General features: G+C 38.1%; 3 protein-coding genes across 3 annotated transcripts; 2 read left to right on the top strand and 1 right to left on the bottom strand.

Annotated features, from left to right (window-relative positions):
• The first annotated feature begins 27 nt into the window (after positions 1-27).
• LOC108166619 (uncharacterized) lies at positions 28-6,741 on the top strand. Its single transcript, XM_081611809.1, has 9 exons — positions 28-1,955; positions 2,038-2,130; positions 2,217-2,321; positions 2,433-2,542; positions 2,637-2,828; positions 2,932-3,094; positions 3,245-3,410; positions 3,835-3,929; positions 4,006-6,741. Exons 1-9 carry the CDS (start codon positions 623-625, stop codon positions 4,089-4,091), a joined length of 2,343 nt encoding a protein of 780 aa, XP_081467935.1. The 5' UTR covers positions 28-622; the 3' UTR covers positions 4,092-6,741.
• Positions 6,742-15,896: 9,155 nt separating this feature from the next.
• LOC103471183 (uncharacterized) lies at positions 15,897-20,430 on the bottom strand. The gene is made up of 9 exons (XM_081611824.1): positions 19,976-20,430; positions 19,341-19,454; positions 17,599-19,269; positions 17,404-17,503; positions 17,172-17,320; positions 16,960-17,072; positions 16,759-16,848; positions 16,551-16,673; positions 15,897-16,470 (listed from the first exon to the last, which is right to left on the bottom strand). Exons 1-9 carry the CDS (start codon positions 20,028-20,030, stop codon positions 16,267-16,269), a joined length of 2,619 nt encoding a protein of 872 aa, XP_081467950.1. The 5' UTR covers positions 20,031-20,430; the 3' UTR covers positions 15,897-16,266.
• A 119-nt stretch (positions 20,431-20,549) lies between these two features.
• LOC103471181 (glutamine amidotransferase-like class 1 domain-containing protein 3, mitochondrial) lies at positions 20,550-22,180 on the top strand. The gene is made up of 5 exons (XM_081611823.1): positions 20,550-20,641; positions 21,061-21,173; positions 21,283-21,454; positions 21,553-21,754; positions 21,835-22,180. Exons 2-5 carry the CDS (start codon positions 21,066-21,068, stop codon positions 22,025-22,027), a joined length of 675 nt encoding a protein of 224 aa, XP_081467949.1. The 5' UTR covers positions 20,550-20,641; positions 21,061-21,065; the 3' UTR covers positions 22,028-22,180.
• Positions 22,181-23,276: the final 1,096 nt, after the last annotated feature.

The raw sequence follows: 23,276 nt of genomic DNA, 5'->3' as shown, positions 1-23,276 counted from the left end.
ATGTATACAATAAATGTATCTAAAACATCTGTGCCAGCTAATTTGTGTATTTTAAGAAATATATGGTATGGATCTTAATGGAATGGTACAAACTTAATCAATGAAACATCATCTTAAACAGTTGGTCAGTGTGTTGATTTATAGACTTGGTGAGGTATATATTCTCTGTGATGTACTTCATCAGAACAAGAGTCTGTCACTGAAACCATCATGGCTGCATCTGATGGGTTTCCTGCCAGTTTCTATGGGGAACCGGGAGTTTTAGGCATGTTGTCAAATGGGATCAGTGCGTTCCTTGTACTTCTCCAGAACTTCAACACAGCTCACAATGGCAACGCTCCAGTTGGAGTAGAGAATATTCTTGCAGGTAAAACTGGATGTAAAACAACCAAATTAAGCACAGTTTAAAGTTCTAAGAAGAGAGCTTACCCCCAATTTGCAACCTTTTTTTCCAGGTGTACACCTCATCCTGATTGGCGGTGTTTGCCAGCTGGTGGCTGGGCTGCTCTCCTTCCGTAAATACGACCACCTGAGTGGCACCGCCTTCATTGGCTACTCTGCTCTTTGGGCTAGTTATGGTGCAACTAGAATCTACTATGGTGCCCTGCCTGAAAATCCAAATATGACATTAACAATAGATCAGATGATGAGCAATTCATCCACCAACATGATGAGCAACATGTCTCTTGATAACTCCACGCAATGCTATTTATGTCTGTCCATGGAGGAGTCAGCAATTGCCGGTCTGGTCCCCTACATCATCCTGTCCTTTCTTCTTGCGTTTTGCTCTGCCACGGTCAACTACATCATGCCTTTTGTCTTTGGAGCCATCACAGCCACCTTGATCTTTGAAGCCGTAGCTTTAGCTGCATATTCCTGGGCTCTGATTGTCTCTGGGGTTCTGGAGTTGCTCATTTTGATCTTTGCTATCTATGGTTCAGCGGCTCTTCTCATCAAAGGTCTGACTCAACGTCTGGCCCTGAAAGGTTTTGGTACCCCACTCTTTAATGTTCTCTTACTAGGGACCCCCAACTCAGGAAAAGCTCAGAGTGGAGGCCAGGAGAAGAAGAAGAACACAAAATATGCAGAGCCAATGGCTTTGGGTTTCTTCTGCGACTCCATTGCTCCATTCATCTTTGCTTTCTACAACTTTGGGTACATGAAATCATTTGGTCTAGGTGTTGCCTGGGTATCAATCATCTCAGTTGCCCAGTTGTTCTCCAGCTACTACGCCCACCTGCGTCAAGATTGCTACCACACCACAAAGTTTGGGCTGCATGCCACATATTGGCTGATCAAAGCTTGGGAGGAGTTTGTTGTGTCTGTTTTAATAGTGGAGGACAGTAAAGTTGTGTCTGGAAGGGAAGCAATGGTAGGAGACTGGTTCTTTGTGGTGGCAGCCTTGGTGCTCTGTGTAGGGAGCCTGAACATGGACGTCCTGGAATTGATCCATAACTTGTTCTTTGTCCTGCTCACAGTCTCCACAGTCCCTCAGATCCCCCTGCAGGGTTACTACATCTTCTTTGGAGTAGCTTGTTCTCTCTTCGCTGCAGTCTCTATCTATGGCACCTTCACCCGCCTCATCAACACCATTGCAGAAAAGTCTCTCATACCTGTAGGATCACAACCAGTGTCTTCTGAGCAGCTGATTAGGGCTTTGAGATGTAGAAGGTCTAAGCAGGGAGGGCAGGATGTGCTTCCCCCAGGCGATCAGACCTCAGACGCTCTGTTCTATCTTTCAAATGGGGTTTCAGCTTTGTCAGCTCTTCATTCAAGAAGCATGAGTACGAACCCTTCTCTCCTGCACCTGACCATACCATGGGTCCTGATCTCTGGATCTATCATCCAGGCCTATGTCAGCAGGTTGCAAGTCTCAGGAGGCGGCCGCTTTGGATCAGTCATCTCTTCCATCTATGTTGTTGTCTGGGCCACGTGGACATGGTTTAGATTTGCAGGTATGTTAGCTAATATACGAACATTATGACAATATCTGTTACAAATTAGATGGGAGTATAATCTCGAATCCCTTTCATTCAGGTAACCAGCTTCAGCTCTCAACTGAGGCAGATTATGGTTTTACTGCAGGAGCCATCGCCTTCCTTGTCATCAACGCTTTCCTTATGCTGATTGGTAAGTTTTACCTATGCATTTTCTGTTGTCAAGATTTCTTTCTGTTTGTTTTGATCATCATGGTAATTATCTGTTGACTGGTCCAGCTGCTTATAGAAACCTGGTTCTTCTGTTCCTGACAACGCTGATGGAGGTGGTTCTTGTTTGCTTCCTTCTCTCCACCCTGAACAAGCTGCCATATGAACTTGAAAGTAAGTTATCATGAGCCACATATGATGACAAGCATTAGTTACTTAAATCTAGATGAATCTTTTCACCTTTTCACTCAATTTATGTACCTTTGACATTATTTTTTCCCACAGTTGCCATGCTTGCATTGGTGTCTCTCATATGCATATATGGCACTTTGGCGTCACTGATAAACTACATGTTCTCACAAAGAGTGATGCCAATGGGCCCTCCTCTCTTTAAGGTAATAACTTTGATGACACAATGTTTGATCCGCTAAGAATTTTTAACTGCACATGAATTATTTTGAACATTTCCTGTATCATCTGTGATTTTAGGAAAAAATGAAGTCAGAAAGATCTGAGGAGCTTCCCTGTCCAGTGGCCAGCTCTCGCCTCACAAGTGGCCTCTTAAAAATTGCTCAGCTTCTGGAAGAAGGAGGTGTGTGTGGTATTCCCACAGACACTGTGTACGCTCTGTCTGCCTCCTGCAAGAATCCCCAGGCTATAGAGAAAATCTACAACATTAAGGTAAGACAGGAATACCTTTCAAGCACAATGTGACATTTATTTTCCACCATGTTTAATTTATGAAAAAGCCATCAACATAATGTTAAATATGGCTCTCTTCCAGGACCGGCCAGCAGAGAAGCCTATATGCATTTGCATTTCTAGTGTAGAGCAGCTGGTGGCAGCCAAGCCTCCGTTCAGCCCTCTGCTGTGGGAGTTCATGAGAAACGTTTATCCAGGAGGCATCAGCTGCATCGTCAGCAAAGGAGACTGGCTATTTCAACTTGGTAAAATTTTCACCCAAGCTTGCAATCAATCTCTATAGTGTGTCTACTATTGTTAGTCAGAAGATATTGAAATGACTTGGAACTAAGCTAAAATAAATTGTTCACAATGTTATTATGAACAAATTAAAATAGCAATTTTTTCTTCTGCAGGAGTTGGAGCAGCTTACGACCGCGTTGGCACCAGGGACAGCATCATGATCCGTGTTCCTGACCACACCGTGACGTGCCACTTGTGTGACATAACTGGACCCCTCGCTATTACGTCTGCCAATCCCAGTGGAGAACCAGACAGCACCCACCACAGCATGGTCATCAAGTAAGATACTCTTTTTAATATAGCCAGTGTGCTTTGCTTTTCTAAACAACATTGACATTTCACACAAAACTTCACTTTAGTAGCTTTAGTTTAGTTTTATTTGTCTTCTTCCAGTACACTTTATTGTAGGTGTTTGGTATTAATACGGAACTCTATAACTTTTATGTTAATATTCAAAAATTTTTCCTGACTTGTGGGACATTTCAGGCAGCTTTACATGCCAGTTTTGTCACAGTGACTTGACAATTTGTAGATTATGTGTCCTTAATATGCTTTCAGCATTTTTATGAGACAGAGCTTATCTTCACTGGAGTTTTTCAGTGATTAATTCATTTCCTCTATGAATCATACATATTTTTATGCAACTGAAAGTGACGGTCCATCAGACCTTTAATTGTGTGAAATACTTTTTGATGTACTGCAGTCGACTGGGGCACAAGATCCAGGGGGTCCTCTGTGACGGTGACTCAAATCAGGTTGTTGCCTCCACTGTGGTCAACTGTCTGAGGATTGATGAAGGTGAAACTCACAGCAGTTCCGAATTTATGTGTTTCAGATTAGCTTTTTTCATGACTAACACAAACTGTTTCCACAGGAATCATCGGCATTGTCAGGGAGGGCTGCGTTCCTGCAGCAAAGGTTCATCAGATCTTTGACAGAGTGAAAGGCTCTATGTTGTGAAGATCAATTTCTGAAAGGTTTTACTTTACTTTGACAAGTTCAACTGTTTTTTAGTTATGTTTTTGTTCAATTTCTATGTAACCTTATGTGAGTTTAGAGCATTTTACAATGAAATATTGGACAGCTGTTCTGCATTGTTACTCCAAGTGATGTTAAGCTATGTATAAAATATATAGAAAAATAAATAACTAAATAAAAGAAGTTTGGCATTTTGCTTTTTTTTTCTTTGAATAAAAATGTATACAATTACAATATTTTCAAAACAAATATAATAGGGTTGCCACTTGTCATAAATGAATATAAGGGACCGCCAACATAGCTTCTGTGTGCCATGACCACCAATACCCGAGTTGCCCGACTCTCATAGTGTGTTGAATGCTTTATTTTATCCTGGTGATTTTGTTTTTTTTTGTAAAGGCAAGATCAAGAAAGCAATCATTTATGCATATACAGTGGAGAATGAGAGTATCCAAAAATGTAATCCAGTAAGAGCAGCACTACTTCAACACATCTTTACTAAAGTACTGTAGAAGTGAAAAGAAATAGTCCAAGAATTTACTTAAAATTTAATCGAGTTAAAGTTAAAAAGGTATTTGGTTGAAAAAAAAAGCAACTGTGTGAAACACAGAAACAAAGTAAGAAACATAGGATACAGTATCAATTCTCCAGCCTGAAAAGTTTCTCCAGGTTACCTGATACCTGGTCACCCCTGTGGCACACACATGCTGGGCAGGAATCAGCAAGCCACAGAAACACCAAAGATGTAGTTCACAGAAGTGAAATCCTTATGGTTCCCCTATATCTCTATGAGATAATTGGTGTGAGCTAATATGACCAGTCACACCAATAAACCAGTCTCACACTGCCTCCCTTCACTATCTTGACCTTCTCGGGAATTGAGAAGGTCATCATCACACATAAACACTGTTCGGAAGAAGGCCCAGCAAAGAATGGACTTCCAGCGGCTTCTGGTCAACCTCTACATTATTCACTGTCTTGTGTTTGTCCATCACTGTGTTTTGTGGTTTGGCTCATCAACAAAACAGAACAGGTCCAGAACTGCAACAAACAATTAGATCTGAAGAGAGGATCTTCAGGACTGACTTCACCTCCATCCAGGACTGAAACAGCTTTTGGGTCAGGAAAAGGGCAATAAAAATCTGTGGTGATCCCACACATCCTGGACACAGACAATTTAGACTTTCTTCATCAGGTCACTGCCACAGAGCTATTTACAAAACCCTGCCACCACATAAACAGTTTCTTTCCCCAGGCTGCCTCTTTAAGGAAGAACTAACACTCAGAGTGCCAAGATCAATATGCATATTTGCACAAACTCAACCTGCACCAACTTCCTCTTCTGTCAAAACACTGTATATAGACATATTAACAAGGACTATTTATTTCCTCTTTTTGATTTAATTACAGTTGCCTGGTTTGTTTGTGTTCACAAACTTGCAGAAACTTGTTGAATACCATACCATATCATACCAACTTTATTTATAAAACACTTTAAAACAACCACAGCTGATACAAAGTGCTGTACATTAAAACACAACAATAAAAAAATAAAAACTTACAGTTTAAAAACAAACAAACAAACAAACAAACATACAATTTAAAACTAGATCCTGCTGGAGTTGAAAGCCAAGTAAAATAGATGGGTTTTAAGACGAGTTTTAAAAGTGGACAGTGAAGGGGCCTCTCTAACCTGCAAAATAAAATTGTAACTGATTCAAATATTATTTGCTGCACTTAAAGTGTTTAAAAATGATGACAATCCCTGAGAGTAACAACTTTTCTTGGGGTGGAATCAAACAAAAATCACATACTTTGATGATAATAGAGAAAATGACATTTATGTTCCAATATTGTAAGAGGTAATGCTAAAATTAAATAAATATACTAAAAGTTAAGACAAAGAAAACTGTCTTGTTGTTTCGCAGGCATTTATTCCATTGTTTCTGAATCACAATTTTGGTTTTGACAAATGACATGTTTGATTTTCATTCACTGAAATAGACGTGTATTTTTTTTAGTTGTAAGAAATAAAGCAACTCAGTGGAAAACTGTTTTTAAGATGTAAGAAAGACATCAGCACTCATTTGGAAACATTAATATTAATACTCAACTCATAGGGGCTTTCGCTGTGACAAATAATTACTCACCGTTTCGCTGTGGACACATGAGCATTGCTGCTTCTGCCATGATCTACCTCAGCCTTCATTTCAATGTAAATCGAGCCGGAAATGGCCACCAGGATACAATCTACAAATTATGAAAAAATGTTCAATGTGTGTAATGTCACATTTCCACCTCAGCTTACATAATTTTAAATTATTTATTCTCCTATTTTTTGTTAGATAGTTCATTAGGACTCATTGAAAGACACTGCTCAAAACACATTCTGTGAATATCGACTAACTAACATAATTGAATAACACAGATATTTGTTAAACATTAACAATAAACACACATAAAGGAAGAAGAGAATCGCAAGAGTAAGGAAATAACCCTATTTAAACATTAAAGGTCCACTATCATGCAAAATTTTTAAGAATTTACAGGCTGGGAATCGACAGGTTCGATTCCCAGCCTGGCAACCTTTGCTGCATGTCTTCCCCTTCTCTCATTATCCACTTTCCTATCAATTCACTATCAAATAAAGGCCACTAGAGCCAATAAAACCTTTTTTTAAAAAAAGAACAGTTAAATATCTGTATTTTTTCATCTCTAATCTTTTGACATTTTCTATATAAAATCAAATCAATTGAAAGTCTATGATGGGAAATTGTTATAATGTTTCTCAACGTGTTCAGTTTTGTGTGCCTTTAGCATGTGTCAGTTCCACAGGTGAATGGGCTTGTTGTTTTCACGGTGCTTCCCAAAGGCAAAACCTAAAAATAGGACACACGTTGTTGTAGTGTAATGCAGAAATCTTTTGTAAAACCTTTAAGATGACAGATCAGCTAGTGAGGTTGCAAATGTTAATGCATGGCTGGCCTGTAACTTTTAGATTCAAGTAAAACTGCAGTTTTAAAAAGCACATGAATTTTCTGACAAATCACAGAGTGTAAAATAATCAAATGACTGCAAGAAAACTTGAAGTCAGATTTTGTCTTTTAGTTCTCATCCTAAGTAGAATGAAGACTATCTTTCTCCTCTTTATTTTTCCAAGTTGAATTTTTTTTTTTTTTGCGAACATTTCCAACATGGCTTCAACTTCACTAAGTGAGTAATTGACATGCCTGGTTTCAGACACTTGTAGATAGATTTTAATTAATTTTGAATTTGGTAATGATCAGATCATTTGCATATCATAATTGTCAGAAAGTGTATGTTCTTGAAATATATTTAAAAGTAAGATAACTGCTTACAAAAGGCAGATTATGTAACATATTTAAGAAAACCCACTGGGCGTTTGTTTGTTGTCCCGTTGAACCATCATTTCCCTGAAATGCTCTTAAGTGTTTGACTTTTTTTCCTGATCACAGGTCATGACAAAAGAACAAGGTCCTTCTTTGTTATGTTTTGCCATTATTTTCCTTTGAATCATGTCCCATCCGAATTCCAGAAATACTTTTTTGATGTGTCTTTCAGCTGATGTACTTCAGTCAGCCCTCAAGTCAGCAGGAATCAGGAGGTTATTTTAGTCACTGTTTAATTTTTTGTTCTTTGTAATGCCTTGTGTTTGTAAAAATATCATCTTTTCATTATCCAAATACTATCATGATCAGATGTCTGTATTTCATGTGTCTAAAAACAAACACACTGAAAAGCAAATTATACTTAATAATTTGTATGTGTGCTATATACACGTTTTTGGGTTTTGTTGTCTATCAATAACTTACTCTTAAAAATGTTGATTGGAAGTTAAAAAAGTGCATTGAGCTGTTTTAAAACAACTAGAAACTAATGAGCTCAAACCGTATTCAACAGAAAGAAAATATCTGAAAATGTTATTTTTGTCTGCACTATGTGTCATGTCAGTGATTAAATCTTACTTAGATTAGCATTTCAAACACAAAAAATGCTTGGCCAACATAAAAGAAACCAAACGCTCAGGTTTAGGATTACTCACATGGAAGATGTGATTCAACAAAAACTCCATTGTTATGTTCTTGCTGTATGGCTCAACAACACTTCCTTACAACAAATCAATCAAACAGCTGCAGCTGATCCAGAATGCAGCTGCTCACGTTCTGACTAAAACCAGGAAGTTAGAGCACCTAACACCAATTTTAAACTCCCTACACTGGCTCCCTGTAGCTCAGAGAATAAACTTTAAAATACTGTTGTTAGTTTATAAATCACTGAACGGCTTAGCACCACGATACAGTAAACATCTGCTGTTGTACCAACCTTCCAGACCCCTCAGGTTCTGGTTCTACTCTGCATCCCCAGAACCAGAACTAAATGGGGATAAGTAGCATTCAGTTTCTATGCACCTCAAATTTGGAACAAACTTCCATAAAACTGTAAACAGCTGAAACACTGGGTGCCTTTAAATCTCGACTAAAACCCACCTGTTTAGAGTCGTATATATGAAACGTAATCAATTGGGAATTTAATGATGGCACTTGACTTAATGCAATGTTTTGATTGTTGATTCTATGTTGCATGACTCTGGTTTTGTGTTTGTTATGATGTAAAACACTTTGAAATGCTTTGCTGCTGAAATGTGCCTTACAAATAAAAATTGATTGATTTGATTGATTGATTTACTTTTGACCCCATCTTTTATCTTTTATTATTAGAAGTTGGTCTTCGCTTTTAGTTCTTCTAATTTTTTTAGTTTACTTTAGTACTTAGTATTTGTAGTCAATAAACAATAAATGCTTGTACTTCATCAATCTATTTCAATTGATAGTTACATTTGACTGAATTTGTAAGTTCTTTGGATTTTCCCCCAAAGTATTTTTGAATGTGTAATTACTATTCAATAATAAAGAAAATATATTCACATTAGATTTTTAATTAGATGATTTAATTATTTATGAAGCACATAATGAAGCACGATGATGTTGTATTTGAAGGGTTGTGAAAATATTTAGAAATTTTTACGTCTATTAAGTCTGTACAAAAAGGTGGACTCAGCTGCTTGGCGTTGCTGCTGGTCGAATCTTCCTGGCATCCAGTTTCTACTGCGTACATTGCTGTTTTCCAGTCAGCTCCATCCAATCATCTGCTTGTGTGTCTCATCCTTTAAAAAGCACCTGAATTTTCTGACAAATCACGCAGTGTAAAATAGTCAAAATGTTAGCTGGAGATAGGCACCAGCACCCCTCCCGACCCCACTAGGGGACAAGGGTGTGCAGAAAATGTAGGGATGGATAAAATAATCAAATGACTGCAAGAAAACTTGTAGACAGATTTTGTCTATTAGTTCTCATCCTAAGTAGAATGAAGACTATCTTTCTCCTCTTTATTTTTCTAAGTTGAATTTTTTTTTTTGCGAACATTTCCAACATGGCTTCAGCTTCATTAAGTGAGTAATTGGCATGCCTGGTTTCACATACTTATGGTTAGATTTAAATTAATTTTGAATTTGGTAATGATCAGATCATTTGCATATCATAATTGTCAGAAAGTGTACGTTCTTGAAAGATATTTAAAAGTAAGATAACTGCTTACAAAAGGTAGATTATGTAACATATTTAAGAAAACCCACTAGGCGTTTGTTTGTTGTCCCGTTGAACCATCATTTCCCTGAAATGCTCTTAAGTGTTTGACTTTTTTTCCTGATCACAGGTCATGACAAAAGAACAAGGTGCTTCTTTGTTATGTTTTGCCATTATTTTCCTTTGAATCATGTCCCATCCGAATTCCAGAAATACTTTTTCGATGTGTCTTTCAGCTGATGTACTTCAGTCAGCCCTCAAGTCAGCAGGAATCAGGAGGTTATTTTAGTCACTGTTTAATTTTTTGTTCTTTGTAATGCCTTGTGTTTGTAAAAATATCATCTTTTCATTATCCAAATACTATCATGATCAGATGTCTGTATTTCAAGTGTCTAAAAACAAACACACTGAAAAGCAAATTATACTTAATAATTTGTATGTGTGCTATATACACGTTTTTGGGTTTTGTTGTCTATCAATAACTTACTCTTAAAAATGTTGATTGGAAGTTAAAAAAGTGCATTGAGCTGTTTTAAAACAACATAGTAAAATCACATTAGATTTTTAAGTAGATTATTTAATCATTCATGAAGCACATAATGAAACACGATGATGTTGTATTTGAAGGGTTGTGAAAATATTTAGAAATTTTTACATGTCTATTAAGTCTGTACAATAAGTTGGACTCACCTGCTTAGCATTGCTGCTGGTTGAACATTCCTGGCATCCAGTTTCTACTGGGTAGATGGTTATTTTTCAGCCAGCTCCATCTGATCATCTGCTGGTATTGTAAGCTCAATGAGAAGCATGCATTTTGTTTCGGTGGACCACGTCCACCGAAACAATCTCTCTGTCAGGGCAGAGAGATGGAGCAGCTTGCACCATTCCTCACTCCTGAACCACAGCTGAAGGTTCATTGGACCAGGAAGCTTGTTGTAAGTAAAGCAGATGAAGAAGCAAAGTGTTGTCTGCAGGATGTTCTAAGAGTCTGTCCAACCAGTGTTCCAGTTAACAAGTCCTTCTCAGTTTTGGTTTCTAGTCCATCCTGCGACATGACCTTGAACTTGTTGCACTTTTCCTCCCTCCTCATCACCTTTGCTATCACCATATCATTCTGTTCTTTGGACCTGAAGCGAAGTACTTTTCTTCACACTAGACCAACTCTTTCTGTTTGGACTTTTATAGATGTTCCAGATAATGGATGGCTTGGTTGACCTTAGATTGGGCGCTCCACCTGTTGAAGGCCAAAAGGATGGACTGAAGTTGCAGCTGCAGGGTGTATCCAAGGAGGCCTGTTTTGCCATCCAATAGGTACAGGTTGTTCACGTTCACAATGCGAAATTAGAGTCTACCAGAGTTAGTGCTGGGGGTCCCCAGGGTGTTGTGACTTTTTTACACTTATATGTTGTTCAGTATGATAAGTGACTGATTTACAATTATATGTTAAGCATAGATTACATGATTATTATTAATTGAAATTAACATGATTGTATATAATTACAAGGATGAAGTGAAATATATTTAAGTGCAAGACATGATTTATTTGAATAGAATAAGTCCTTTATTTTGAAGAATGCTTAATTATCTGGTTCTGTTTTGTCACTATCTTGCTTTGTTGATATTTTGGTTGGCTTGGTTACGAACAGCTGTTGCCGTTATCAGCTGTCGCCGTTTTCTCTCTTCAATAAAGAACTGAACAGAAAGGTTCAGTAAAAGACATACGAGCCTCCGTTTTATTTGAAGAAGCTTCACTCCGTAACACAGGGCTCTGGGCTTTTGCCAGATCTATTTCTACTATGCTTCACCTGGGAAATGTCACAAGGAAATATTTCTATCTTTTCCCTTGTTAGACAAAACAACATGACTTTTTGCTTGACAATCTTTCTGTCAAGCTTTTTTTATAAGCTTTGAATGAAAGCCGCTGTTTATTCATCATCCTGACTGATTCAAACACTGGAAAGGAAAAAGACAGATTACTGCAAAATGATATATCAGAAAAAAAAAACTGATGCCAATGGGTGTTTCCTGTCAAGAACTAATGCTCAGGTATTTAGCAGAAATTCAATTGTTTAATTCAGTTCAATCAAATTAAGAAATATTTTATTGATCTCAAAGGGAAATTAAATGTTGTAATTCATATGGTTCTTCAAATAGCTCTTGTACATGCTTATGGCTGTTTATAAATCACTGAATAGCTTACAACCAAAATAATTTACAGACCTGTTATTGTTGTATTAACCTTTCAGACTGCCCAGGTCTTCTTGTTCAAGTCTACGCTTCTTCTCCATAACCAAAACTAAATCAAGTCTACGCTTCTTCTCCAGAACCAAAACTAAATAAACTTCCTGAAAACAGCAAAATAGCCAAAACACTCAGTACCTTTAAAATCACTCAAACTGGCATAAGAAAATGAGGCTGAATTGCATTTTTCACATTTCAACCTGATTTGATTGTCTGAAACTCCAGAAGACACTGGTGGAGGCCTCAACAATTGTCATGATCAATAATTACATGACAAAAAGTCAAGTTGGTAAGACTGAAGAGTCATGTTTCTAACCAGGTGGTCAACACAACACATGAGCATCAGAGGGTACTGTAGTTTTGCCATTACTTTTCACTCTGTACACCTCTTACTTCTAACATAGGTCATCTGCAGAAATACTCAGATTGCTTTCCAATCTTCAAACAAAACGTTGAATACAGAGAGCTGGTGGACCGCTTTATGTCATGGCGTGGAAACAATCATCTCATATTGAATGTAAAAAACAAAACAAAAACAAGAAGATAATTGTAGATTTCTATTGAAGTACGGTTAGGGCAAACCTTATTTCCATCATTGGAGGAGAAGTGAAAGTGGAAAGGATGAGACGAGGATTCTTCATAACATCAAGAAAATTGTGAAAAACTCTGAGCATCCTTTTCATAACATTGTCATACAAGAAAATTGTCTTCAGTCAGAGACTTCTTCGGATTTGCTGTAATACAGTATTAATCAAAGGTAACTCAAGACAATCTTTAGCTTTGATTTAATGGATCTATAATGGATCTAAAAGGAAAACATGCCAAATAAGATAGCTCTGTAGGGAATAGATGTCAAAAGTAATGAAAATAGACAATTGGTAATTTCATCTCCAATCTATCTTTTCTCATGAATAAAATTTGGATGTTCATTTTTCATTCAGGTACCACAATTAAGAACTTTGAGATGCTGGTTTTATTTTGAATTAGTTCAAATCGTTTTTAAGAACTGAATTAACTCGCATTTCTAGAAACAATATGTGGACAATGACCCTATTGTACTAAGAGAATCCAACGTCACTGTTGGACGTCAATCCACACAAGCAAGGGAAAATATATTACCACACTCTATTTGGAAAATAGAAATTGCCAAATCCAAATGTTATGTACTTCTTAAGTGAGTGTGGATGACACATTGAACAAATATCCTTGGAACTTTGCTTCGTAAATGATGGACAAAGAACAAAAACTTGTGACAATCAAATAAGCAGGGTAAACAGTTACCGAAACCTGTGCTAACAAGGTTCATCACCAGGAAGAAGAGTTTTAATCGTCTCAGGGGATTTCAGAGAAACAGTGTTTAGACATGAAGGTGTGACAGAGTTTACTACATCTGTAAGGTTTAAAGAAGACAGTCAATGACCTGACTAGTTCATTCATTTAGTGTTATTATTATTTGTGTGATTTTAACAAACCTATAAAATAACTAAATGTAAACTTTGAATAAATTACCTCCAAAATTGGCATGTATTGTATAGCTCTGTTTAAAGATCTTTATGTATATAAATTTATGGATAATATGTAAAAACTGAAAAACTACTGACTCAGAATTCACTCATTTTACAATCACATTCAGTACAAAAACATGTCATTTATATAATCAGTTCACATCTCTGACACATTTCTTTTACATACTAAGATACACTAATGAGTTACTCTTGACCCTTTTTGTGTTTTTTTTTTAACCGTGCCCAAATATTTCTGGATCTAAATTTTAGGTACGAGGTAGCAAAGCCCAAAATGCTTCTGAGAAGCCAAGGATCAACGGAAACAATGTGACAGAAACTTCTGCTAAGAGGTTTCATCACACTGGACAAAGGACATTTTCGACATCACATCATTGTATAGACAGTTTCTGAGAAAGAGTATTTAAACAACAGGTATGAATGGATTTCTAAACCCATAGGGTTTAAAGAACATGATTTGTGGCTTTACCAGTTTGTTTCTTTAACTTGACATTATTTGTGTCATCCTCATCACGGCTCAAAATAACAAATTTACTTGCATGCATATTTTGCAGATATTCTGTAGCTCTATTACAGGTTTCTCTGTATAATAATTTATGGCCAGTATAAAGTATATAAAATAAATGTACTGACCCAAGTTGACTCAGCATCATGGATCAATGTATGACTGCTAATTAGTTAATCAGTTAATTAATTGATATATTTCTCTCAAGCAAATTTAAATATCAAAGATAACATGTATACGTCATAATCTTGGGTGCTTGGGTTTTGACTTTGTTTCTGTGTTTGCACTTTTCACAAGGCACAGGCAATGACAATTTTATATCAGTTTAGAATAAATTTGACCCATTCTAATAATTATTTTTAATTCTGTCACCCTAGAGGGTTTTTTTGTGTGTGGGAACCGCTTATTTAAGGTTATGACATGACACTGTATTTAGATTTTATCTGGACTTTGACTACGCTGCTCCAGAATCTTAAGTTTGAAGAGGAAGGTTTTCGGTGGAACCATTTAGTGTTACATAGCTGGTGTGCCTCAGCTCACAATCACAAAGTTATGACAGTGACGGTAACAACCTAGTCAATCCCAGTTCCAATAAGCAGGTCAAAACAACTGAAAAAACTGAACATTATTTCTTATTATGGACCCAATTTTTTGCGAGACAAAAAATTTGGCACAATCTATGGGACAGGCTTGAAAGCAATCTAATAGGCTACAATGACAAGCAATGGTACACTGATTGCTGTCTTTTGTTGTTTATTATGGAATGACTGGTGCGAACAGCTTATACACTTGTTTGCAAGTTGTGTTGTTAGAGGGCAATATTTGCTTTTTTTTTGTTTTTACACCGTTAGTGTTTTGCAAACAAAATGTGTCATTTTAACCACGAGTGCTGTTGCTTAGGCCTGTGTGTTTGAGTTGACAGCTGCATGAAAGCAATCAAGAAATACCGTAATGCATTTTCAGGAATATTTGGTGTTTGAATTACTAAAATAGGCAATTTCGTGTTTTTTTTTTAGGTGTCATGTATTCATGGATTTTAGCAATATGTGGATGACTGTGGTTCCTAAGCCCTGTGAATACTGGTTACCAAATATATAAAGAACCAATCATTTTTAAAGTATCTCAAAGTCTCACAACACAACCTCATTTTCCTGTCATATTCAATAAAACATTATCGAAAAGGAACATTTTAAGTGTCTGTAAACACACACACACACACACATCCATCCCTGTTAATATACTTCAGGGGGCCTGGAAGTAGCTTGGTGAGTTGAGGGGCTCACCCTTTCTAGACGTCCTATATCTATGAAAAAAATCAGGCAAGTCCCCCCAAAAATCTTGATACTAAAAATCACCTTCAATAAACAAAATTTTAACTTTATTTTACATGTTAGTTTTTCAGTCACATGTGGGGTCTGTTTATAACATTGATGCTTTGCAGGGCCCACCTTCACACACGAGTGTTTTTTAGTCCGTAAGGGGGCTTGCTTTTAATGTTCAAACCTTAAGAGGTCCATCTTTACACACATACTTTTTTGGCCAGATATAGGGCTTGCTTTTAACATTTAACTCTTATTAGGTATGCCTTTAAGATTCCCATTGTACACACACACACACACACGCACACACCCACGCACACGCACACACACACACACACACACACACACGCACACACGCAAACACACACACACACACACCTATAAATATATGTATATATATATACACATATGCAGATATATACCCGTTATAAGAGACTGATGCAATTCTAAACTCAGATCTGAATGACAAAATTGCAATTTCCCTTCCTATCAGAGACAAAGGTGTACTTTGAAAGTATCTTGGATTTCTCTGTTCTATTTGTTACACAACCTGCTTATGTTTTACAGCATTTACTTTTATGGAACAAGAGGCACCGTGGTTAGAAACATTTTAATGCAAACAATCAACTTCATAGATCAGATTGTAAAGGTGATATCTTTTGTAATATTCTTTAAATACACATAGTGCACATATGTCATTTCGAATATTGTTATTCTTATCCAGCCACAAAGAGAATATAAAAAGATGACACAGCAGAAAAAGTAAATATTAACATTCAAAGTTTTGTTTTCTAGTACAATTTATAATATACATGAGATGTTGCTCTCTGATAAAACTAAATGTAAATTTACTACATGAATGTAAGTTCTGATATGTATTACATATATCTATTTATTCTATATTTATTTATTTATAAGACATGAGTACATATTTTAGATAGCAACACAAATGTCCAAATATAAATACTAGGAGTCGCTATTGAGGTCTGTGCTTTGCTCATGTGTTGTGGAGATTGTTGAGTTTTCAATTTCTCTTCCTGATTCTGATGTTTCATCCTGTCCCAAACTCTCCTCAGTTTGGGTGTCTGGAGGAGCCAGATCATGTTCAAAGGCAGGATTTATTTGCCCTTGTCTATGCCGATTCTTAACTTCCTCAAAAATCTGGAAAACCTGAAAACAACAAAAACAAAAATCATACACTCAAAGGCTTCTATAGACAAATGGGCAAAAATGGGCCTTGCTTGTTTTACCTTGGATTTTGGAATGAGGCCCACTCTGAAGAAACCAATTTGTCCAGTTTCAATCTTGGTGCAGTCAACCACAGTAGATGCAATATTCTCAGGGGAGGGTCCATCACACAACACCCCTTCAACCTTACAAAAAAAATCATATTCACTACATGAACAACATTTTTATTTGTGTCAGCTGAACTTGTCAATATTGTATCATGGTTATTACCTTTTTTCCCAGTTTAGCATAAACTTGGTTATGGTGAGTTGTATCTGCCTCGCCTGTTGGGTTGGCTGAGGTTACTGCAATTGGACCCACCTTTTAGAAAAAGAACATAGTCAATTTCTATGCAAGATTGTAAAGTCAAATAATGTAAGATTATTTTTAATTAAAGTAAGATGGGCTTTGATACATAATCTTGGACTTTACCAAATTAATAAGATGTGTAGCTACTGCACAGTCTGGGGTTCTGATGGCAATGCTTTGTGGAGTCCCGATGTGTTTGGCAGCATCTCCCAAACCAAATATGTCCAACCATGGTCCTATCAAAGTCAGCCAACAATACCCATTAGATATTCACATGAGCACATCATGAACTGAGTTTTCACACAGTTTTCCCATGAAAATAAGAAATCACTCACCTCTGGGGATGACCATGCTGATAGAGGAAGGCCATGCAGCCTCCATGAAGTCCAGGAGCAGGGGACTCAGTAGGTGTCTAACAGGCTCCAGCTGCTTGACAGAAGAGATCCACATGGACATGGGTCGGTCCTCAGCCTGCTTCTTAACCCTGAAGCCAAACAGTGATGGTCAGTGACAGAGAAACAGATAAAAAAGTTGCTAAGAAAAGGTTTTTACAACAATGAAGCCTACTTGTAAGCTTTGATTACTGCATCTGGTCTGTTGCAGGCAGCCACCAGCACATAGACAGTGTCAGTTGGCATTCCACATATGCCTCCATTTTTCATGATTTCTACATCATAGAAATACAGAGCAGAAGACAAATATGGACATCAGGTCATTCATGTAAACAGATCACACTAAAAACTATCAACATGATCTCCTCACCTGCAATCTGCTGAACTGATGTTGCTTTGCGAGCTGGTACATGCGGACAGACCCCTTCCCCTCCTCTGACCCCACCCAGATTGACTAAAGGTCTTCCTAAGGGGATTTGAGGAGACTGGAAGGTGCTGTTGAAAATGTGCGCCAAGAAACAGTAAAAACTGACAAGACCTAAGATGATTGTGATGCCAATGTCATAACCATAGGGCAGAGCACCAATTGCATCCAGCAGGAAGCTGATGAGGATGAGCTGGAAGGTGAATGCGTAGACAAACCAGGCAACATTAAGAAATATTGCTGCAATTGTCAACAGGAGGTTAAACATCATAAAGCCAATAATCCCAACAGCAACATTGAAGCCTCTGGTCTCACTGTAAAGACCACCAAATCGTGTCAACCCCCACACCATCCACATCAACCCGTAGAGAATAAAGGCGGTGCTCTCAAGAGTTTTACCCCGAGCAAACGCCACCGAACCGCACAGGAGCTGCAACACTCCACCAGCCATCACTGCCCAGGGCAAAACCAGCACAGTCAGAGGATTCCTGTCCCCAATCGTGGCTGTGATGGCAAAAGCCGCCAGAACATTGCAGGCGTGGCCCAACACTTCTGCATCTGCATATTTGGAGTATCCAAGGTGAGGAGTATGCCGGTCTTTATCCAGAGCCCTGAGAGTAAGACTGCGATTTCTGGTTACTAAAGCTTTGAAGTGTCCCTGCCCAGTAGGAATTTTGGTACTGGAGACCATGTTGAATGTTGTAACAAAAAGCATTCCAGAAGAAGCTACAAAGATAGCTCCTTGTACACCCTGAGTGCCACCTTGGAAGAAGCCTTGAGGTTGGGCTGCGATGGAAATACAATAGGCTACAAAGAATAACTGGTAGAGGCCATCCAGCAAGCTCTTCTGACAGCTGAACAGTGCGAGGACAGAGAAAAGAACCGCAAAGACAACAGGGAAGGGAACCGGGGAAAACGGCTGAATGGAGTACAAAGATAACAGAGCGCTGTAACCCTCAGCAAATTTTAATAGAGATGTAAAGCCATAGAAAGTTGCAGCTAATGTGTCCATTGCTCGGTAAAAGAGGACACACATGCCAAGCTGGAACACTCCAGCTGTCCAGAGCCAGGGGACATGGCCAACAGAAAGTTGAGGGACCACGCCTACCAGGGGACAGGCTAATACAGAGGCAGATAACAAGTTCATCACCAAACCTACACTAATTACATCACTGCAGCTCTGGTTCTGCTCTGTTTTCAGTTCAGATTTCATGATTGCTCCTGGAGGTTTCACTTTACCCTGTGTGATTGTGTACAGCAAACGCCCAAAGCCAAAATATGCACACACAAGACAAACAAGGAGGTAGTTTGCAGCTGTGGCAGACTGACCGAAGTCTGAATCTGACAGAGCAGCGATTTGATGAGCACAGGCTAAAGAAATGCTGATAGCTATGACCAGGAGAACTGGTGTCTTCACAAAGAGGGCTGCAGTGCCAATGATGAACAGGGCTAAGGTAAATGCTGCCAGGCCAGGAATTAGAGAGGATTTTAGCTCTGTGAGTGGCAACACTCTCTGTCCTATCAGGATGTAGACCAGACCCGACCCACACCACAGTGCAGAGACGGTCAGACACAGAGTGGAAAACAGCCGTGAGTGGGACAGACTGTGACGGACACCTAGAAAGATACAGGACAGGGTCAGGAGGCTGGAAAAGGCAGAGAATTCAAATCTGTGAGGTGAAACAAACCTGTGTAAGCTATCAGGGCAGCAATGATGAGGAGTAAGATCCCCAGCGCAGTGTGGGGGATGAAGTCTTTTTCAGGAGTGCTGGCATAGCTGTTCACCAGCAGCAGGAGAGAGCCTGAAAGTCAAAAACCTGTTATCCAGAGCTGCCAGTAAAGTTTCTTACTTTTTCCACAAAAAACTTAGATTAGAGCGCTGAACTGTCAATTCAGCACTCTATTCCAAGATATTATGTGCCAAAATGTAACATTTCTTTATTAATAATCATTTGTCATTTTAAAAAAATGCCATGTAACTTTACATTTTTCTGGGAAACAGAATTTAGGGTTTTCATTTGCTGTTTAAGTAGCTGTGCACTATAAATATAAGCACTTGTAAGAATGTAAATGTTATATATTGGCAACAAACCATTGTTAGAACTGCTCTGCTGTCTAATATGTATAGTTTATTCTTTCCAGATTCAACCTTTCCATAATTTAACAATAAAGGAAAAACTGTAAATCAGATCCTTTGCAAACAGGATTCAGGTTAAATCCTTTAGGATATGCTTAACACTATTGCTTAGAATAAATTAGCTGATGATTACTCCACAAAAAGCGATTACTTATGTCAGGGAAAAACATGAAATGAATTCCTTACCTGCAGAGATGCTGAGAATGCCGACAGACTCATCCAGTGAGCTGCGCTGAGCCATGACAGCAGTGAGAGTTTGTCTGCTGTATGATGGCTTTATATAGCAGAGTGGGGAGGGTGTCACCCAGGGGGAAAAACGCACCTGTAACTTCCCTGTAGGGAAAGTTACAGGTGCGTTACAACTGCAGCTGAATTTGACAAAGTTGTCTATTCTATTTGATATCAAGTTCTATTTGGAAGATAAAACTGATATCTCTATAGAACATATTTTTGGTGAACATAGTTTAAAAAAAGAAGAGTGTTAGTTAATTGTTTAACTTATTTTATTGCATATTGAATTCAAATAAAATACTTTTCTTCCTTTTTCTTGAACTGTTCTGTAATCAGAGTAATTACAATAAATCTTTTCTGTAATCAAGTCGTTTTACCGTCACATTACTTTGCCGTTGAGACATATGAGTCGGTAGTTTAATCTCTAACGCAGCAAGTCTTCCTGGTTACCTGGATGTAGATGATGTCACTGACTTAAACAAAGGACAATGGGAGGAGACAGGGCTATAAAAGGTGTTGCTCTGCGACACTCCTGTCAAACCTGCACTCCTGTCAAACCTGCATCTAGTAGCTCCGTTGGTTACTGTGCGTACTGCAAGTCACCTGCCACACCTACTTAAGGTAAGACATCTGCTTCCATGCATTATCTGCCAATGTTAAGGTTTTTTAAATACCCTAGATTAAACCTAAGCTTGTTGGTTTTATGTACTAAAATGAGACATAGTAATAAAGAAGTTTAAAATAAATAACAGCAGACATTACAAATTTCTGAGTCGACTTTAGGTGCTTTGTTTATTTAAGGCTCTAATACAACAACAGGTTCTCGGTTAGGGAGCTTATCTAAGATTAGCAGTGTTGGCAGCTGCAACGCTCCAGTGACTCATTTTTTGACTGGCTTTATAAATAATTATCTAAACTCTTGCAGGCTCTTAGTCACTTATACTGGTTATTCTGCATATATTGATGGAAAAAAAGGTACGACTTTTAAAAAAGGTTAAAGTTTCTCTGCATCTTTAAAAACGATAAAGTGTGTTTTTCAGCAATCATGGTGAAGCGTGTTGCAGTTATTCTGTCCGGCTGTGGCGTCTATGACGGCACAGAGATCCACGAGGCCTCGGCCGTCCTGGTCCATCTGAGTCGCGCTGGCGCAAAAGTAAGAACAGAACAGAAAAAAATGTGTTTTTCTGTCAAAACATTGTGTTGATAGAAAACCAGCAGGAGTTTAATGATTTTTAGTTACCATATTGGTCGTTTGATCTCAGGTGAAGATGTTTGCCCCAGACGGAGATCAGATGCATGTTGTAAATCACTGCGAGGGGAAACCTACTGAGGAGAAGAGGAACATCCTGCAGGAAAGCGCTCGTATCGCTAGGGGCGACGTGACAGATCTGGTCAAGCTGGATGTCTCAGCGTTTGATGCTGCCATCATTCCAGGTGAGTTCATCTTGTATAAACTCAGAGGAAGCTGTGTGAAGCTCCTCTGTTTAATGTTTCAATGTAGGTTTCTGAACAAACCCTATTTTCTCTATCAGGAGGGTTTGGTGTGGCTAAGAACTTGAGCGACTGGGCTGTAAAGAACAAGAGCTGCACCGTCCAGCCACATCTGGAGAAGATCATCAAGGATTTCCACAAAGCAGGAAAGCCTCTGGGCATGTGCTGCATTTCCCCTGTCCTGGCTGCAAAGCTGCTGCCCGGCTGTGAGCTCACCGTGGGGCAGGACAAAGAGTGTGAAAAGTGTGTAAATCTCTGTTCACATTAGAGAAATGTTAGTCTATTGGATTTTATGTGATCATTCACTTGGTTTTTATCTTCAGGTGGCCGTTTGCTCAGACGGCTGGAGCTTTGAAGGACATGGGCTGCAAACACGTGAACAAAGACGTGGATGAAGCTCACGTTGATGTCAAGAACAAGCTGGTCACCACCTCTGCCTTCATGTGCAACGCTCCCTTTCACAAAGTGTTTGATGGAATCGGTGTCATGGTTCAAGAAACGCTGAAACTTGCCTAAAGAGTTTCATTACATATCTGATTGCACATACCTGTTTAAAACATGCATCAAACGTGTTCATGAGCATTTAGGATGTTGTTAAAATTCAGCTTTAATGTAGTTGTTACAGTGTGGATTGTTTTAAATTTTCAATAAAATGCTTCCTGAATATTATCTTTTTTTAAATTATTTTCATTTATGAAATCTTTCAGCTGTATACACATTGAAAAGACTACACGCCCTTTCTTTGATTGAAGACGTTTTCTAAACCAGATTTTCTTTTCTTCTGTAGTTATAAATCACACACAACATTTAAAATAAATGTTTAAAATAAAATTTGTGCTTCTGCTTGACATTTTAGTAGCTTTACGGTACGGAAAGCAATTGTAAACTTCTATGTAGTAAAATACTTGTTTCATGTCATATTTCACATGGACTTACTTCTCTAAACAAAATACATACATGGATATCGAAACAAAAGAGTTTGCATAAAAATTTATTCGAAATGCAGCAATTTTAAATTCAGTGATTCAACAGCTTCTTGTGGCTTTACTAGCCACGTCAAGTTGATAAGTAATAAACCTACCATTTCTCACTGGATGACAATGCCAGGGTCCATCTCGACACACCACCACTGATTCCTGAATCCTTGGGTGAACTGCACATCAACCCCACTGCCTGCATTATTGTAATAAAAAAAACATATATATATATATATATATATATATATATATATACAGAAATACATAATAAAATTACTCTTTTTTCTGTCAAGCTGATTCTATTTCAAGTGTCAGGATTGTCAAGTTGGATGTAGCCCACAAAAGATGTAAATGTATGCATTTACTATGAAAATTTGTGAAATTATAAATGAGCACAACTGTGAACTGTAGATTGGCTGCAAAGTGCTTCTAAAGTGTAAAACAGTGGTCACTAACCTTAGTCGTCAGGGCATATTTTAAACGTGTGTCTGCCCCAGGACTCCTGATTCAGATGATTGCATCTTGTCCATTTATCAGCAATTTCTGCGAAACCCTGATAGTGACCCATTCGTTCAAATAAGGTATGGAACAACAGGAAAACCTACAAAACAAGGATGATGTGCTGTGAAGGGAAGGTCTGGGGTTCACTGGTGTTTCAGGAATCTTTCTGGTCAAGGGAATGTTTATGAATCACTTACAGCAAAACGTATAAAATGCAGTACTCTATAGATATTTTATTTCAGTAAATGAATTTTTGAATTAACAGTAAATCGATTAATACATAATAA

This window comes from Poecilia reticulata, chromosome 10, assembly GCF_904066995.2.
Source record: "Poecilia reticulata chromosome 10, P_reticulata-male-v2, whole genome shotgun sequence".
In the NCBI taxonomy this organism is placed as follows: Eukaryota; Metazoa; Chordata; class Actinopteri; order Cyprinodontiformes; family Poeciliidae; genus Poecilia; species Poecilia reticulata.
The sequence above is the reverse complement of the archived record's forward strand: the minus strand, read 5'-3'. Positions and strand labels throughout refer to the sequence as shown.

Coding starts and splice junctions, on each gene's coding strand:
- LOC103471181 (XM_081611823.1), top strand. CDS start 21,066: ATGGTGAAGCGTGTTGCAGTTATTCTGTCCGGCTGTGGCGTCTATGAC. Junction 21,174..21,282: donor TGAGTCGCGCTGGCGCAAAA/GTAAGAACAGAA, acceptor GTTTGATCTCAG/GTGAAGATGTTTGCCCCAGA. Junction 21,455..21,552: donor TGATGCTGCCATCATTCCAG/GTGAGTTCATCT, acceptor TTTCTCTATCAG/GAGGGTTTGGTGTGGCTAAG.
- LOC103471183 (XM_081611824.1), bottom strand. CDS start 20,030: ATGGCTCAGCGCAGCTCACTGGATGAGTCTGTCGGCATTCTCAGCATC. Junction 17,321..17,403: donor GCAGTAATCAAAGCTTACAA/GTAGGCTTCATT, acceptor GTTTGGCTTCAG/GGTTAAGAAGCAGGCTGAGG. Junction 16,471..16,550: donor GCCTCATTCCAAAATCCAAG/GTAAAACAAGCA, acceptor TGTTGTTTTCAG/GTTTTCCAGATTTTTGAGGA.
- LOC108166619 (XM_081611809.1), top strand. CDS start 623: ATGACATTAACAATAGATCAGATGATGAGCAATTCATCCACCAACATG. Junction 2,543..2,636: donor TGGGCCCTCCTCTCTTTAAG/GTAATAACTTTG, acceptor CTGTGATTTTAG/GAAAAAATGAAGTCAGAAAG. Junction 2,829..2,931: donor AGAAAATCTACAACATTAAG/GTAAGACAGGAA, acceptor GCTCTCTTCCAG/GACCGGCCAGCAGAGAAGCC.